Source organism: Rattus norvegicus, chromosome 2, assembly GCF_036323735.1.
Source record: "Rattus norvegicus strain BN/NHsdMcwi chromosome 2, GRCr8, whole genome shotgun sequence".
In the NCBI taxonomy this organism is placed as follows: domain Eukaryota; kingdom Metazoa; phylum Chordata; class Mammalia; order Rodentia; family Muridae; genus Rattus; species Rattus norvegicus.
Genome location: NC_086020.1, coordinates 170002342 through 170020897, shown reverse-complemented (window position 1 = coordinate 170020897; position 18556 = coordinate 170002342). Strand labels below are relative to the sequence as shown.

Sequence of the window (18556 nt, the reverse complement as noted above, 5' to 3'; positions counted from 1 at the left end):
CTTCTGTTTTCTAAAGTCTCCCAGTCAATTGCATACTCAGGATTAAAACTCACAGAAAAGCAAACATACCTTTCCCATAAATGTTCAAACTACAGACACACACTAAATAATACAGAGCTCACAAAGAAGGTACAGTAAGAGGTGTAACTACCTTTTATGGGTGTCTTTTCCTGAGATCCTGGTGATATGCAACCTCCAGGGCTTTCTTTGAGGGAAGATGAGGTCAGACTTTGTAAGAGTGAGTCCTATTAAAAAGTATTACCATATAAGGTTAGCAGTGAGAACTCCCAGAGGCAAGAGAATCATTAACACAGTTGTTGGTGCTAGAAAACTGGCTTAAGGGTTGAGAGTGCTTCCTGCTCTTCCACAGGACCCCAGCTTAGCTCCTAGAACCCATGTGGGCAGCTCACAAGTATCTATAAACTCCTGAGGACCTGACACTCTCCTATGCCCTGGACAGTAAATGCCAAATTCCCAGGAAGGAAGCATCGGGGGCCAGTAAGATGGCCCAGGAGATAGAGAGCTCACTTCACAAGCCTGACCACCTACATTCACTCCCCACCCATGTAAGGCTGGAAGATTTTAAGTTTCACAAACGTGTCCTCTGTCCACCAGAAGCAAGCCAAAGCATGCACAGAGGCAACAAACAAAAGTAGTAAATAATGCAATGTAAAAAAGACAGAAGAAAGAAAAACTAACAAACAAACAAAGTCGATGGCACAGCTATCTCCGCACAAAAGACTGCAGTCCCAAATCTTTTCACTGGCGAACCTTCCAATTTGACTTTTCATAACTGTGTACTTCATAACAGACTTTTAGGGAATAAAGAGAAAAGATACAAACACACAAACATGGTAATAGACACACAAACACAGTAACAGATAATCCCATCTCACTGACACTCAAGCCTGATTACATCTTGGGAAAAACTCATATAGCAATATCCTTAATACACACTCACACACACACACGCACGCACGCACGCACGCACGCACGCACGCACGCACGCACACACGCGACGTTTAACAAGAGAGTAACAAATCAGATCACAAACATGACAGTCCCTTGATCAATCCTGGTTTAAGCCAGGAACACGTATGAGTAACAGGAACAGCCATCTCACACATAGGTACGCACTCTGAAGAAAAGCATGAGGAGGAAGCAGAGAGGAAGCCAATGTCCCTCCCTCTCTTCTCTTCAGGATCTGGTACGCTATCTGGGGCAGGAGGAAGTGAGGCTTTATGTGAGATCTTACAGAGATGAAGGGGCCTGACAGCCCAGCCGCAGGACACACAGGGGATGGAGCGGTGAGGAGACAAAGGTTCCACACCCAGGAAGAAGAAGCCCTGCTCTAGCCACGTGGGAAATGGCCCCAGAGTGACCTTAAAGAGTCAGAGCAGAGCCAGGGAAACTTATAGTAAGCAGGAGGGGATATTTAATTGTTAAAAATCGTGTCCAGCAGGATAACAGTTCACTATTATGGGTTATGTCAGACCACAGGAATGAGGCTTCAGGACCACCTCAGAGCATGGACACACTCCGTGACTTACAGACAGGAAGTCCGAGCTAAGACACCAACTGTGTGGAAGCCTGGAGGGAAGGACAGCGGCAGGGTGGAGGCGTGGGGAGAGGCTGGCTATGTTCCTGCTAGACTCTTGTCACACTATGCTGCTACTTGAAAACAAAAAGGAGCACACACAGCACAGTCCTTAAAGTCAGGGGTACGGAGGAAATATAGGACACCACTTACAGTTAGGACTCCATACCTCTATGAACCAAGCCCCTTCCCCGACTCATGTCCACCCAGAGACCTTCGTTGTATGTATCATATTTGCAAATGTAACTGTAGTTAGGATGAAGGCCTATGCCTAACTCTGATAGTATTTGTTTTCGGGAAAGAAGAGGGACACCAGGGCACAAGGCCTAGTGACGAAAGCAGTGTGGTGCGATGATGCCTCTTTAGACCAGGGAGGGCCAACAGATGCTGGCACCCACCAGAAGGTGCAAGAGGCAAGAAGAGAGGCCCCGGCTAGGGCCGTAGAGAGGGTGGCCTGACAGACAGATTTCAGAACTACAAAAACAAAATTCCTTCTCTTGTCGGTGTCCTGGCTTATGGCAGCTACAGGAAAGCAATTCCATATTCACTCGAGCAGGTAGCTGTACTAAATACATCAAATCACTGTTTCGGTTCCTCTCTTCACTTTTCAGAACAAATTAAGAGCTGGCCAGAGATCACTGTCGGCTCTAAAGGAGACGTGACTCTAGGGTCTGACTTACAGGTAGAAATCCATGGACTTGGGGTCCTGAGCGCTGTCCGCACTACTCACTGAGCACTTCCTCCCACACCCACACCACAGATGAGTGGAAGAGATGGAGACCTGGCCAGGCTGCTTGCAGTTCATCTCCCTGGATCTGCCCAAGCAGGTAACAGAGGAAAATGTACTCTTCTGAGGTATGAGCTGGAAGTTGGCTTTTCAAGTGAACTACAGAGAGGTGACAGGTGATCTCCCTGGTGACGCTGGAATCAGAGCTCCTCATAGAAGCCTAGGGAAGTACCAGGTCCCACAGAAAAGAGAGCAGTACCCTGAGAGTAGGTCCAGGCGAATGACGGAAATGAACTAAAATGTCCTTAGCCAAAGTTACACAAGCAAAGACGAATACATAATCACGTAACTATTATCATTCAAGATGGGCTAACTATGAATACCCAGAAAGGGAAATTATTTTAATATTTCACCTTCTTTGAAATTAGATGCATCTCACTATAAATGATATGCTGTAGCTTTCTAGTGGCATAGAAAACCATGCTACATTCTAAGTTAAGGGAATTTTAGGCTCAATGGGATGTAGTTTACTAAAGAAGTGAGATCTGTTTACCAATTACAAAAGAATGCAACACAACACACAGGCACAGACACACAGACACACAGACACACAGAGAGCAGTTCACACACACACACACACACACACACCAGTGCTGAATTGAAATACAATTCAATAATTCCACATTATGCTAACCTCGAGATCGAGGTTTTCTGAGCACACTTTTTCCTCCGTCTGCAGCTCTGTGCCATTCTGTCTTGGAAGGGAAGGTGTGGGGGCAGAATCTTCGGTTGTAGAATATTCTTTATCAACTCCTGACCTGACTCCCTCCTCAGGGTGCCAGCTCTTTTTTAACATGCTCCTTGGCCGGGGCGAAGGCTTAAAGTGGCCATCTGTATCAAGACTGCTGCTGTTTTCCCCTGAAAAAGAAAACACTTTCGGGTGAACGTAAGAAACTGACCGCAGCTTCAGCTGCCCTCCAGGAGATGCCACGGTGCTCAGAGCATCCAGGAGCACAGACATCCCCATAAGCTACACGGCACCGGTACCAGAGAGTTCATAAGCAAAGGGCAAGAATTGCTGCCATCCTGGAATGTGCTAACTAGTCTAATTCAGTTTTATAAAAAGCCCCTTTCTATTTTATGAGTTCATATAGTATTAAAGACATTTCTAAAAATCATAAGCAATCACATCAGAGGAAAGCTTGACTGAAGCCAGGCCCTTCAGGCAACACCAGCCCTGTACACCATTGAGCAGCAAGGTCTCCGCCCAAAGACTTTGTAGGTGAAGAAAGGGCAGGATCCTAAATACAGAACTGGACAAGACCAGTTGCTACCACTGTGACGGGAAGGATCCTGTCCTTCACGGGATGAAGGCCTCGCACTGGAGGAAGGGATGCAGGCAGAGCTGACTTAGAGAGCTCTTCCATCAGGAAAGCTTCCTTAGCAATTACGGTGGTCCAACAGGTGCTTGGCAATCAGTGGTTATGGTGGTACACAAGGTGCTTAGCACCCAGGGAAACTGAGTTCAATCCCCAGCATCATAGATACAATAGAAATTTAAAAAAAAAAAAACCAAACACCTTTTATAGGCATTGAAGTCTGTTCTTCTGAAATGTAAATGTAAACAGCCTATTTCTGGTATACTTTTAGCTAACAAACACTGAAGGGGACATTCTTCCATTTATGTATTTCTAACCTAAATTTTACCGTATTTATGTCTCTCATGTTCTATCCAATTTATTCTTCTATAACTTTAAGACTGAGCTAACCTCCTGTGTGGCTACATATCTCATGGTGAATGTTGTTAGAAGATTCCAAAGCCATGTTGAAAAGGTACCACTATGCCCCACTGTGTGTCTGAGCTCATCATAAACTCTGGCCAATGTCCATGCCGGAAGTTACGAGCCGGCCTAGGTTACTTCCACTCTTCTGTATAGCGAAGCTTCGTTACACTCAAAGGTCCCACCAATACAAACTGGTCTCTTACTCTACTGTCCTCCCCACGCCTGGCTCTCACCTGTTTCTAAATACTGCTTCCCTGACATTGACAATCAACCCCGCCATTCCTCTCTGCAAAGCCCTTTGAGCTCTTCCTCACCCAACCCTAAAGCAGCAAAAGCTTCGATGTGAACAGCAGGGAAGGCGTCGCTGTCCTGCTGCTGACCACCTGTGCGGCCTGCTTCCTGGTTCTTCCACCTCGGAACCTGTGTTCTGCGGACCATAGCTGTTCTGCAGGCAGGCACAGACCCTCTACAACCACAGTGTTATCAAGGCCTAAAACAGCTGCTTCTGGGTTCTCTTCTGACAAACGTGTGTGGCATTCAAGCCTCAGCTCCAATTATTGTGCCAAGAAGCATCGAATTATTTTTGTTTATATTGTCTCTTAAAATACTTTCTGATGTTCAGTACAGCACTGACTGTGGCATAATGTGGATAGAACATGTTCGCCTTGCAAGACAGATACCGTATACGGTTGAATACAAGTCCCCAGTGATCCCTCCCTCCAGTCCCCAGCCAATACCATTCTACTTCCAATTTCTCTGAGTCTGAACCCCTTTGGAGGCCTCACACTTTTCTTTTAGCTCTGACACTTGTCACCATAAGCTTCCCAGTATAAGCTAACCTTGGAAGAGTTGCATGGATCGTTTTTGTCAACTTGACATACACCTAAACATGTCTGGGAGGACAGAATCTCAACCAAGGAACTGACCTACAGACAAGTCTGTGGGCATTTTTTGATTAATGATCAATGTGCAGACACCCAGCCCATTGAGCTTGGTGCCACTCTCGCTCTTGTTCCAGGGTTGTGTAAGAAAGCAGGCTGAGCAAGCTAGTCAGTACTCAGCACTCCTCTGCCTCAGCTCTTGCCCCTTGGTTCCAAGTGAGGCTCCTGTCCAGGCTGTCCTTAATTATGGACGCTAACGTAATGAATGCTTTCTTCCTTGGGCTACTTTGAAATGGATCGGCTCCCAAAGACTCAAGTTTGAATGCTGAGGGCGTGGCACTAGGGGGTGTGGCCTTGTTGGAGTAAGTGTGGCCTTGTTGGAGGGAATGTGTCACAGGAGTCTTGAGGTTTGAAATGCTCAAGCGAGTCCAATGAGTGTCTGTGGCTGACCCCTATCCCCCACCTTCCCGCTGCCTGCTGACCGAGATGCCCAGTTCTCAGATCCTTTTCCAGCACTATGCCTGTCTGAATGCCTCCATGCTTCCCATCATGATAATGGGCTAAATCTCTGGAGAGTGTAAGCTGGCCCCAATTAAATGTTTTCTTTTATAAGAGCGCCTGTGATCCTGGGGTACATTCTCTGAGCAATCGAAACCATAATAAGACAGTCCCCACGTTGCTTTTGGTTATGGTGTTTATCACAGCAACAGAAAGCAAACTCAAACAAGGCTTTTCCCTTAGCTGCCTGTGGAGCCAGAGTGAGAAGCCACCACAAGCCCACAGGACAGAGCCTGATCAACACTCAGTGCTCGGTAAGCACTCTCAGTGGGGTCAATGATTTCTTCCATTTTTATTCACTGGCTTGTCAATTACAATTGCAATTCTTTGGGGGGGAAGTTTCTCCTTGACAACGTCTGTCTAATTTTTGCAAGTTAATAGATATCTCATGATCCACCTTTCCCACCTCCTCACTCTACTACTTTATCACAGACCGCAGCCCACACACAACACACTGTAGTCCTCCTCCTCTTCCTCTTCCTCCTCCTCTCTCCGCCTCCTCCAGGAACCTTCCTTGACGTTTTAGGTAACTCAGACATCCACTTTCCGCCATTCTTACTCTAACCTTTATACGGTTTCTTACTAAGCTCTAAAGGCAACTGGTAAGCTGCTTTAATGTTCCATTCCCGCTCATCATCAGTTTGTACCATGAGAAACACAATGAGTTCTGAATACACACACAGACAAATCGATAACTTGCTCATAAAAAGATGCTAAATATCAATAATATTTCATTTATTCTATTACTGTTCTGAACACTTCAAATGTAGAAAATCATTTAATTGTTGACTTTTAACTCCTGAGTACTGAGCCACTTAGAGGTGTCTAAATTAACCTCTCCATTTTACTGACGAGTTAAGTAAGGTCAAGGTTGAATTATGTCCAAGGCTAAAAGCTCCACTAAACTGAAGACCTGAGATGAAGGCAAAGACGCTCTAACCGCAGCAGCCCACGAGACCCTTGCAACAATGCCACAGTGACAGTCCCTGCGACACCTGCCCCGCCAGGCCAGGCTGCTCACCATAGTCGGTACAAAGGTAAGCAGGAGCAGAGAAAGCCATCAGTGGAACTGGTGGGGTAGGTGGAACCAGGAGCTTCACACAGGCTTGGCCATGCTCTACCACTGACCTATGCCCCCCATTACAAATATCAAGTTTCAAACATTCCATGAAAGATGTTTAAGAATTTGAGAGTACAGCTGAAGTCAGGAAGGGCATTCCTCTACTCATGAGTGAACCAGCCGTGTATTCATCCATTCATTTAGATTCCTCAGAAATTCTCTGTGCCAGGCACGTTTTAGGGCCACCAGCCTAAATTTTTATTCTTTGCATTGAAAATATCTGACAACTTTAGTATATTTTATGCCACAATTCCATTTCCAGAAATGCTTTCAAGTTCTCAGGGAAAAAAAGTAAGTTCTTTTCATTTGAAATGCGTTGTATCAACCCTAAGGAGGTTCTCTACTTAGTGATTTTCAGCTTGTAAACACTGAATTCAGCCACACCTATGGGTGCACAAGATGCTGCTGCCACCTTGTGGTTAGAGTGAAGTATTGACTTACTTATTTTAATCCCCCTTTACTGCTGCTACCCGTCCCACTTTTTCCAGTACTTTTAGTCAAGTTCTTGTCTTTTAGTCCACATCTATGTAGCGAAGACTAGCCTCAAATTCACAGCAATTCTCCTGCCTCATGATCTAGAGTGCTAGGAGCTCAAGTCTGCACTAACACACCAGGCTCTAGCATAGCTTTAAAAGTAGAGTATTGCGTAACACCTACAGTAAACTAATAAGAGTAAATTTTGCTGCTATATTTCACATTTCTTCTCTGTCTTCCTTTTTAACTTATTTCTCTGGTCAGTTCTGGGGATCAAATTTAGGACCTGTTACATAAGATGGGCAAGCACTTGATCACAGTACAATATCCCCAGCCCTCATATACCCTTAATAACGAAGTTCAACTATGTTCCTTTCTACCTATGATTACCCCGCCACACTTAAAAAGCTCAGTTTAGAAGTTGGTCCAGCCTCCTTATGCTGTCTGCTTACATTTGATGGCTTTTTCTGGTTACTTCAAAAGATTCCCAAAGCAGTACCGCAGGACAAGAAAAGCAGGTTTGCCCTCCCACTCACGAAGCTCGAGCGACTGAAACTATTCTGCCTGAGTCACACATAACTAGCATGTGCAATGCTTTTGTATCCATGTCTTGAACACTTTTCTAGGGGGGGTCTCTGCTCTGCTTTAATCCTCGTAAGGTTCCCAGGATGCGCAGGGAGGGAAGGACTGTCCCTTAACATACGTCTGAAATGAAGTTCTACCTGATGTTATTGGTACTATCTACCATGTTAAGAATGAGCCATCTGGAAGCTCTGGTTGGTTGGCATTGTTGTTCTTATGGGGACTGACCCATGGCTCCAACTGCCAATGTAGCAAAGGATGGCCTTGCTGGGCACCAATGGAAGGAGAGGCCCTTGGTCCTGCCAAGGTTGGACCCCTAGTATAGGGGATTGTCGATTGGGGTTGGGGAATAAGGGGGTGGATGGGGAGGGGAACACCCTTATAGAAGAGGAGGGGTAGGAGTTTGGGGCTTATAGACAGGAAGCCCGGAAAGGGACTAACATTTGAAATGTAAATAAGAAATACCCAATTTAAAAAGAAGAGGAAGAGAGAGAAATAAAAAAGAATGAGCCATCTGACAGCACCACACTTGAGAGCATGACAGGAGGGGGTGGTGGCGGGGATTTTATGCATCTTAGCATCTGCTAGTTTTTCCTTTATAAAACAGAGGGAAAGATGACCGGGTGACACTGGACCCTTGCCTAGTTGCGCTGCCTCTCCCAAGGGCTCCTAGGGCTCCTGTCCTCCCTCCACCCTACTTTCTGAAGGCTAGAGTTCAGCAGACTAGTGGAGAGTCTCCAGTACCTTCTCAGTCACACTAGGAAGCCACCTTCAGGAAGCTGGATTTTGGCTGGCAGCTTATGCAATGCAATAAACCAAAGGAAGATTCTGTTTTTGTTTTTTTTTAAGGGAGAGTCAAGAAGCGTCATTAAACAACAAAAGCAAAATGTCAGTATGGAAATGCTTGTGTGCTTCATGGTCCTGACCTTGAACCCATGGCCTTGTGCATGCCAGCCACCAATATACCGCCTCACTACACCCTCAGCCTTTTACAGATGACTGTTTTACTCTTGGGAGCGCGTGGGGATTAAATTAGCTTCACTGCAGCTGCAGCCCCACAATAGAATAGAAGCTGATGAGCCAGGTATGTGGGTGCCACAGATGCCTGGACTTTCTCTCGGGCCCCAGCAGATTCCAGAGTGAATATACAATGGGCCTTCGTAGCTATGGTTACTAAGTTATGGGCGGGAAACTGGAAAGTTAAATATATTAGCCACCATAAAAAGGCATTTTGTGACAGGCTATCCCGAAACGAATATTCTGGAAACATAATGATGGTCATTTCCCAAGTTACCTGAAGATGTACTTCTTTTGCCGGGGAGCATCCTGGGTGTAGGCTTCATTGTAATGACCTCTCTGCCAACGTCTTGATCATCATTTTGAGATTTGGGGGTGGAATTTCCAGTCATATCTTCTTGAGCATCTGGTGACGTGCCTTCACTGTCTAGAATGACGGAGTCCAGATCATCTTTGGATATTTCACTGTTTACTTTCTTGGTTTTCAAAAAAGACAGTCGTGGAGAATTCTTTTCCTCATCATCAGACATGTGAAAATCATTCATCTTTTTTCTAATGAGACTTTCATCTGTTGAGGTATCTGAAAATTCACCTAAAGAAACTGAAATAGGAACAAGAAAAGGTGTTTTCAACAGTGTATTTTAAAATTTATATTCTATCTCTTTGAAAAGCAAGAGTACCTTCCTAAACAGAAATGGTTAGAAATAAATCAATAACCCCAAGTAAGTCCATATTTATTTTGTAACTCTTCAAAACAACTAATCTAGGTAGGCCTTCTTGGCAATTATCAAATAAATTCTGAGTTTCATTAACTTATTCAAAATACTTATCAAGTGCCTACAGCACTGTGTTTATTGGGGCAGGGAATACGCATTAAAGGTTGTTCAATATAGCACCATCTAATAAAGAACACCAACTTAACAAGACAGACATGATTTAATGGCTATTCCGAATGCTTTTACGGAGAACACTGACCCAGTGAATATTACAAAATAATACAATTTCAAGTTCAGAATTCTATATGATTATACCTGAACCCTAAAGTAAAATGTTTTGCTCACTTAAAAGAAACCAAGTTAAAGTATTGATGTGAAGGGTCTGTCTTTCAAAATGACCCACTTTGGTGGTCTGAGTGAAAATGGTCCCCAAAGGCTCAATTACTTTAACACTTGGTCCCCAGTTAGTGGAACTGTTTGGTGGGGAGATACTCCAGTGTCTTATGGAGGAAATGCATCAAAAAGGACAGGCTCTGGAAGTGTATAGCCTTGGCCCATTTCCAGTTTGTTCTCTGCTTCTTGTCTGCTGTTGATGCTACCTTTCAGCTTCCAGCTCCCGCCACCCATTCCTGCAAATTTCCTGTGTTGTCCCCACCATGCTGGACGGGCATCTCTCTCTAACCATAAGCTTAAATAAACTTTCTTCTTTAGGCCATTTTGGCCATGGTGTTTTATCACAGCAACAGAAAAGTAACTAATGCAGAAGTTGGTACCAGAGAGTGGGCTGTTGCTGTTGGAAACCTGATCACACTGTCCTTTGGAGGAATGTGGAATACCCTAGAACTCTGGATTAGAATAGAGTTAAACCCTGTGAGGAGACCTTTCCAAACACTGACAGAAGTTCTGAGGGTAATCAGAACTGTAGAGGTCCAGGTCAAGAAGTTTCCGGAGGAAGCAAGGACCTTAACAGCATCTGGGATAGAGGCCATTCCTATGATATCTTGGTGAAAAATCTGGCCCTTATCATACGTCCTTGCCTGAGGATTAATGTGCTGCTTTGTTTTCCTTAACTTGACAGAGACTAGAGTGTGTGTGAAGAGGAAAACACCCTGAAGGACTGCCTCCAACAGATAGTCCTGTGGGCAAATCTCTAAGGCCTTTTCTTGAGTAGTGACTGACGTGGGAGGGTCCAGCCCAATGGGAGTGGTATTATCCCTGGGCGGCAGTCCTGGCAGTACAAGAAAGCAAGATGAACAAACTAAAAAGGAGTAAGATACTTAGCAGTGTTCCTTCACGCTGTCTGCTTCAGTTCCTATCTCCAGGTTCCAAGCTGAGTTCCTGCCCTGACATACCTCAGTGATGGATTGTTATGGGAAAATGTAAGCCACATACACCCCACCTCCCCAAGCTAGTAGTAGTTAGTGTTTTCTCACAGCCATAGAAATCAAATAAGACACTAATTAAAAAGTAATGGATCATTTCATTGGTAGAGAAAACATGAAGACAGCATCCTATTGAATCTGTGGCATGGTTATTACTGGTTTTGCTTATGTAGGTTTACAAGAAAAATGGAGTGGGGCAAGTCAGGGCAAGGCAGCCTATGCATGTCAGCCCTGAGAGGGCAAAAGGCCTTTATGTGACACTCTGAAAGTGAAGTTTGGGTTATGGTAGGGACCTCAAGATGTTAGAGACGCAGAATCACAAGATCTCTGCCAAAGAGTGTTACACATGAGAGAAGAGCCAACCACAGTCCCAGACACTAGACATGGAGTCATTGGGACCTGAGTTTGCCCTGCTATGTTTCAGTCTTGCTTTGGTCCAGTATTTCCTTACTATGTCCCCATTCTTCCTTTTTGGAATGGTAAGGTATGTATGTATGCACGTATGTATGTATGTATGTATGTATGTATGTATGTATGTACATATATCCTATCCCATCATATGTTAGAAGTATGTACTTTGCATTTTGGTCTTTCAGGAGGTTATAATTAGTCCATTGTCCTGAGTCTCAGAAGAGACTTCAGAAGAATTTTAAACAGTGCAGAAAATGATAAAGACTACAGGGAATTTTAAAGTTGGACTAAATGCATTTTGCATTGGCCATGAGTCTATGGGTTACAGAAGGTAGAGAGAGTATGGTCATCTGGGTGACACTGTTTCCCATGGGCTCAGGAACTTGACTGCCTAGTCCCCAGTTGATGGCACTGTTTGGTGAGGAGGTACTGGCTTGTGAATGAAGTATGTCTCTGGTGGTGGGCTTTGAGTCTTCACAGCCTTGATTCAATTCCAGGTCTCTTTCTGCTGTGTGTGTTGCAGGAATCTTAGCTTCCTGCTCCTGCCACCAAGCCATCCAATTTCTGCCATGTCCACCTCTGTGGTGGACTCACATCACTTTGAACTGTCAACTGAAATGAACTCTTTATCTGTAAGTCACTTTTGCTCACGATGTTTTATACCAGCAGAGAAAATTAGTTACCATAGCCACTATCACTGCCCCTAATCTGGTCTGTATTACAAACGCAGTACATAAGCACCAATCCTGTGAACTCCAGGATTAGCTTAGTCCTAGAGTAGCATTTTACTGTAGACCTAGTCATACTTTTGAATTCACATTCATAAATAAGCAGAGGTAATTTGCGTCTTGAAAATTAAGAGTGGCATCCTTACTCATTGGACACATAGAATTCTGAAACTAGGGAATTCATAGGCAGTGATATATCAAGAGAGGCTAGGGGATAGGTGAAATGTGACTAAGGAAGCAAAACACAGGGAAATGGCTCATTTGTCTATCCTCTTACATACCAATCTCATCACTGTCGAAGTCATCCGAGTATTCGGAACTTCTCTGCCTGGCTGACCGGGCTGTAATTGCTCTGATCAGCTCATCCTGTAAATGAGATCAGTAATGTCAATTCCCGTTCAAGCAGAGTTTCACACTTAGAAGAGACCTTTAAACAAATATTACTCGATTATTCCGCATTCACACTTAAGTTTCAATCACCTAACTTTACTCTAAGCCTATGCGGTACAATATACCCATCAGACTTAGTGCAAAATTGAGCCATCTCCTCTGGGATTCCTAAACAGGAAGTGACTACTAGTATTAGATAAATTAACCGCAGGTTACAATCTGCGCTAAATGCTAATGAATGCTAGGGGCATCGATTGAGATTGGATTTATTAGAAACTGACATTGTTAGAGTGTACATTTTGAGGGAGGTAAGTGCTTGGGTTTGACAAGCACGTCAGGCACACAGCCTACCACTGGGTCTTTTACGTATATTGCAAAGATGGGCATAATCGATATGGCAAACACGAGCAAAAGCTGGGTGCAAGGTTGGCACAGTAAGTCCTTGTGATGCTTACGATAGAAAACCGAAATTTAGAGAGACAAGCTCTGAAGTCGCTCTGTGGCTTTCAACTTAAAAGCAAATATTGGAGACAGGGTCTCACAGAGGGGTGTTTTAATACTAGAGCCCAAAGTTGACAGATGACCTACAACACACTTAGAGAAACAAGAAGTCCTCCTGCTTCATGCCAGATCCTGTGAGAACCAGCAAGTGCTGAATAGAGGCATAGACAAAACCAAATGGTTTGCCATGTTTTACCTGAAAAGAAGTTCTCTTAGTAGCTTTTGGACTCTTGGTATATGCCAAAGTTGTGCTGAAGATTTCATCCGACATAGTGTATCCTTTTTCTCTTTTATACAACAGTTAATAAATAATTGAAACAATTCATTCAATCTAGGATGGTGGCTGAAATTTACACATAAATATTTAAAAGAATTAGACCTTTATGCATGACTGGGGTACTCTATTCCTGGCATTAGTGCTCCCCCAACCCCAGGCCAAATAAAGAGAAATCGCTTTAAACACTGCCCAATATGTTCACCTAAAAATGTAACAGTGGTTTTTGTTAAGGACATAAAATTCTCACACCAATCTGTTTTCACGAAAAGAAAACGCATAAGGAAGTTACTGTTCAACAACTATTTTAAGGATGAATGAAATACATAATCACCAAAACTTTGCCAAACGATTTCACCTTTCCATTATTAAAAACATATAGCATTGCGGATGCCACAATGACTTATTTCAAGATGCAACCAAGAGGAATGTCAAGGTTCCCAGCCCCGGAAACAGCTAGCATATAACAGTATTCAAAACAATGCTTAGCCACAGTCAGCAGCAGCGACATTTTCCCAAGCCATTTGTTGGCTCTTCCACACACAACAACAACATCTCCGCACTGAGTTGCATCACATCAGGCTGCATTAAAGTCTCTGTTTCTAGCGCGCGACGTCCGAGGCCCATTTGGATCTCCGGCCACCGCCCAGAGCGCCCCGGGCTGGCCAGGTGGCGTCCGCGTCCCCGGCCGGCTCCGCGCGGCTCCCGGCCCAGCACGCGCCAGGCCCGCGCACACCCAGCGCGGTCCCCGGACTCCTCCACGTACCACAGCTCGCGCCTCCTGCATCCACCCCGCTCCCCGTGCACCCCGGCCCCTGTGACCACCTGAGAATCCAGCGGCTATGGTCTAGCATAGGTGTCGCCCCCGGCCCGGGCCTCACGGTCTGGGAAACCAGGTATCGGAATAAGCTGGAGGCGGGGCAAAAGATGGAGGCGGAAGGCGGTTGCCAGGCAACAGCGTCCCCGGGAGGAAGTGACTTCCAACCGACTGGTCTCTTGGGTACCCAACACCGCCTTTCCGCCTGCGTCGCTGGGACAACCGCACAGACCAAGGAAGTGACATCACCGGTGTAGGTGTTGGGAGCGCAGTGCCCTATCAGCTTATTTGCAATGGCTGTTGCCTAGGAAACAGGACCGGCCCTCTGCCATCACGCCACAATGCTCCTGCATTGATTGCTCCTGCTCAGTTAAGATCCATCCATATAGGCAGGTATTGCGTGGCCACGATGCAAAATTTCCTTTTGTTAGTTAGGACGTGGAATCTGTGAGTCGGTGCAGTGTCAGCAGAGCCGACAGAATGACGTAGTACTGACGTTTGCAATCATCGGAGTCAAACTGCATGTTTGATTCTTGGCACATGCAAATTAAGGTCTCTATGCTTTGATAAGAAGCTAATAATTATAGGACTGCCTCCTTAAAGGATTGCGGTGGATAATGAATGTAATATGTAGCGAAATATTGGGAAATATTTAGAATTGCATTCAGTTAATATTACACATGAGCGTTTCTTGCAACTGATGCAGTTCCCCGGGGCGGGGCAGGTATGCTCTGGGGAGGGATTATATGTGCTAAAATATCCCATATGCACTCAGCCCAGAGCCTGTTTCGCATCTTTGATGGAAAGTTTCCCCTTTCTATATTTAGCTGATAAACGGGTTAAAAATCAGTCAGCAAAATAAAAAAAAAAAAACAGGCGAGAAGTACTGCTGAAAGAATCAATATCGTTGTCATTTAATTATCGTTAATATTAATTCACAAAACACTTAAACTTTTAAAGTTACACAGATTTTAACTATTTTAACTCGAAAAAAGTATGTCAAAATCAATTCATTCACTATAACTAAACCTGCTCGTTTCCATACCTCCGCAATATTTCTTTTTAAAAAAAATAACACTGACAACTTGATTTAATAAATAAGCACGTAGAAATTTTAAATACAGAAAAATAAATATGAAGTTTAGTGAGAAAATGGTTTCTAAGTAATATTTGCAGTAACTCCTTTTAAAAGCTCAGTTTACGCTTTTCAACTTGTTCGGTAAATTTGTTTTGCTTAACTAAATTGTTTTAACTATCTCTAAGTGAATATATGCATAAGGAAAAGACTCCCCATTTTTACCAGTTACTGTTAAATTTTCTGTCCTACATTTTATTAACATTCACAATTCTGTTAAAGCCCCTGTACCAACAGCAGGTACCCAAATGGGAAGAACCAATTTTGGATAATGTGTAAGGGCTGTATTCATTTGGTATCCACTTGACTGATATAAGTTGAATTTAGGCATGACTTATGGAAATAAACTTACAACAACATCAATGATAGAGAACACCGAGTTCCCAGCTACCGATAGGGCATAGTTGCACACCATGGGAATGACTTCGGATGATTATTCTCCACAAGCACAAACTGAGAGGCTCTAAAGAAAGTTCTTCCTGGCAGCATTTCAGTTGTTACAGATGCGTGTCTGAGTAAGGAGTATAGGAGAGAAGGGTGGACCCCTAGTCTAGTAGATGGACCCCTAACCATGGTTTTGAGTGGCTAAGCACAGTAGCTGCCTTTAGCTAGTGCTCAAGATAATCCACTGTGGGTGTTTGCTCAGCTTTTATTGCCTCTTTGGCGTGTGTGTGTGTGTGTGTGTGTGTGTGTGTGTGTGTGTGTACTTGCAAGCACACATGTGCATGCAGGCATGTGTTTGGGCAGGATATAGGGTAAAAGAAGACCCATTTGCATTTGACAAACTGAGATGTGACCTTTTTTATCCTCACATAGCAGGAAGCTATTTGTAGTTCTGTTGCTTATGGTACAGGTTAGAGATCAGATACAAATTTAAAAGGAACAAAGGGTCTGTGCTCACAATTATCATCAGATGAAAACTAAAAAGCTCTCTATGGGCACTGGATGGTGTGCTGTAACATGAGTCCCATAGCTCTTGAGGGATGAAGGCTGAGTTCAGATAACAGTACAATGACAGTTGCAGAATTGTTGGGTGAATGCACTGTGACCAGGGAGGAACTCCCAAAGGGACATCGGAGTCTTGAGGAAAGCTGTCCCGCTGTGATGATCTATGGTGATTTAAGCGTACTTTTTCATGTTTGTGGGAGAAACTTAGCACCACTCTTTTGAAAGAAATGTCAACATTGACAGAATCAAAATGGAGTCACTTTAGTTAACCTTAAACTTAAAAGCAAATAATGCTTTGATGTTGTGAAAGAAGGCTTCTGCATGGTTGACTGGTACCACTAAAGACTGCCATAACCCTCTGCTTCAGATGCCACCTCATACAAGAAGTACTTCTGCAGGACATCTGGCCAGCACCTATCTGTTCAGACTGGAAATGACATCACACTTTTTATTAATCAGAGATTGAAGATTCCTGTTTCATAATACCCCATTTTGGTCTTTTTTTCTCAATGTCCTTTCATATGTCCATAATTTAGTATAATGTTTGTTCTGATCGCAATGTTCTGCTGTTACCAAACTAGTCCTTTTTTTATTATAGAGAATCCCTCTGCTTTGAGAAAAGCAAGTTGATAAATATAACTATGTACGTTTGCATGTTACATAGAGATAACAGAATTATCATACAGCAAGATACATAAAGAAACATGATTCTTTATTTTTAAACAGAACTCATCATTGTGAGCAAACTGTCTTTGTCATTAGGTTAATGTCTTAAGTCAGCTGTCACTACAGATGCTGTTCTAGTTAGAAATGTGATCTGATTGGATACCAGAACACTTGCTATTTGTACAGGGCCCAGTATAATTACTTCTGCTTTAGTAATTTACTTATTTTAATTTTTATCTAGCCTTGAGAAATATCTACTTTTGTACAGTCACATTTTATAGGTGAGAAAATAAAGGTCTAGAAAACTTAGGTTTCCTATTATATTTATTTCAGTGATTAATGACTAGAAAAAAATTGGATCCAGTTAGGCTAATGTAGAACTGATGCTCTTAACTAACAGTCTAAGTGGATAGCCCTGCCACCAGGGAAGGTCCATAGCCTAATCCCTGGCACCTATGAAATATATTGCCTTATTTGTTTTTAATTAGATTGATCATTACAGAATGGAGGGAATAACTCTATGATTTTGGAGGAACCATCATAACCACAGGACTCTTCCCAGGAGAAGTGCAAGGTACCAAATGGTCACAGTGAAAACAGATGTTGGAGAAATGCAGGACCATAGCTAGGTGATTCAATCAACTTTTATGGATTCTTCTTGATATGCTCCAGACTTGCAGCCCCATCTACCCATTTCAGATGAAACCAGTAACAGACCAGTGACATTACTCATGCCATATCTAGCTTGTTGAACCGATGAGAGTTTATTAGAATTATTTACAGAAGCATGTATGACATCAGCAAATCCACCACTAACAAGTCCACTCCGGCATGACCAGTGGCATACAAAAGCTGCATCCCTACAGTTCCCTACAGAACTTGGAAATAGCTACATCAAATGGTTTCTTCTCTCCCAGCAATTGTTTGCTACTTGTATAATATTGGGGCAGGGGAGTCTCATGAGTTGTAATTTTCTCATAAGTCTGTAGCCTTTCCCCATAATCTATGAGGCAATGTATCAATCTAGAGTGAAGTAACATTGCTTCTCGTTTTGTGAACTGAGGGGGTAAATATGCATTGTTTGTGAATAACTATTTTAACATGCTATGGGAGCACAAGAAGTCTATGGGTTTGACCCAAGCTGAGATTCCTACCAGCAGAGGACAAAGAGACTGAAATGGCCACCTCCTGTAGCCAGGCAGCACTTGGAGTGGAGAGAGAGAAACATCAACCCACCCACAAAACCTTTGACCTAAAATTTGTCCTGCCTACAAGATACACAGGGATAAAGTTGGAGCAGAGACTAAGGGAACAGCCAACCAATGGCTTCCCCGACTTGAGACCCATCGCATGTGAGAGAGCCAGTCCCTGACTCTATTAATGATACTTTGATACACCTGCAGGCAGAAGCCTAGCATAGCTGTCTCCTGAGAGGTTTCCTCCAGCATTGGGTGGAAACAGATGCAGAGACCCACAGCCAAACATCAGGGAGTCATGTGGAAGAGTGAGGGTAGGATTGAGTGAACTGTAGGGGCAACGGCACCACAAGAAAAACTACGGCGTCAACTACCCTGGGCCCATGGGGGATCACAAAGACTGAACCACCAACCAACAAGCATGCAGAGGCTTGACCTAGGACCCTTAAAAACTTGTAGCAAATGAGCAGCTTGGTCTTCGTGTGGGTTTCCTAACAATTCAAGCAGGGGCTGTCTCTGACCCTGTTATATGCCATTGAATTCCCCTTTCTCTACCTGGATTGTCTGGTTGAGCCTCAGTGGGAGAGGATGTGCCTAGTCCTGCTGGGACTAAATGTCCCAGGGTGAAGTGCTACACAAGGGGCGCTTCCCC

General features: G+C 43.9%; 1 protein-coding gene across 3 annotated transcripts in view; it reads right to left on the bottom strand.

Moving 5' to 3' along the window:
• The window catches only part of Map9 (microtubule-associated protein 9), a 36212-nt gene extending 21106 nt beyond the window's left edge, over positions 1 to 15106 (bottom strand). The window contains exons 1-6 of one of the 3 annotated variants that reach the window (XM_006232515.5): positions 13968 to 15106; positions 13065 to 13211; positions 12259 to 12343; positions 9018 to 9341; positions 3019 to 3242; positions 152 to 245 (exon numbers count right to left, since the gene is read on the bottom strand). In XM_006232515.5, coding sequence (XP_006232577.1) covers positions 152 to 245; positions 3019 to 3242; positions 9018 to 9341; positions 12259 to 12343; positions 13065 to 13139 — 802 coding nt within the window. In that variant the 5' untranslated portion in view covers positions 13140 to 13211; positions 13968 to 15106. Of the gene's footprint in view, positions 1 to 151; positions 246 to 3018; positions 3243 to 9017; positions 9342 to 12258; positions 12344 to 13064; positions 13212 to 13964 lie in introns of all 3 variants that reach the window. The other 2 variants (NM_001135716.1, XM_006232516.5) reach the window with 2 other exon arrangements.
• Between the last annotated feature and the right edge of the window lie 3450 nt (positions 15107 to 18556).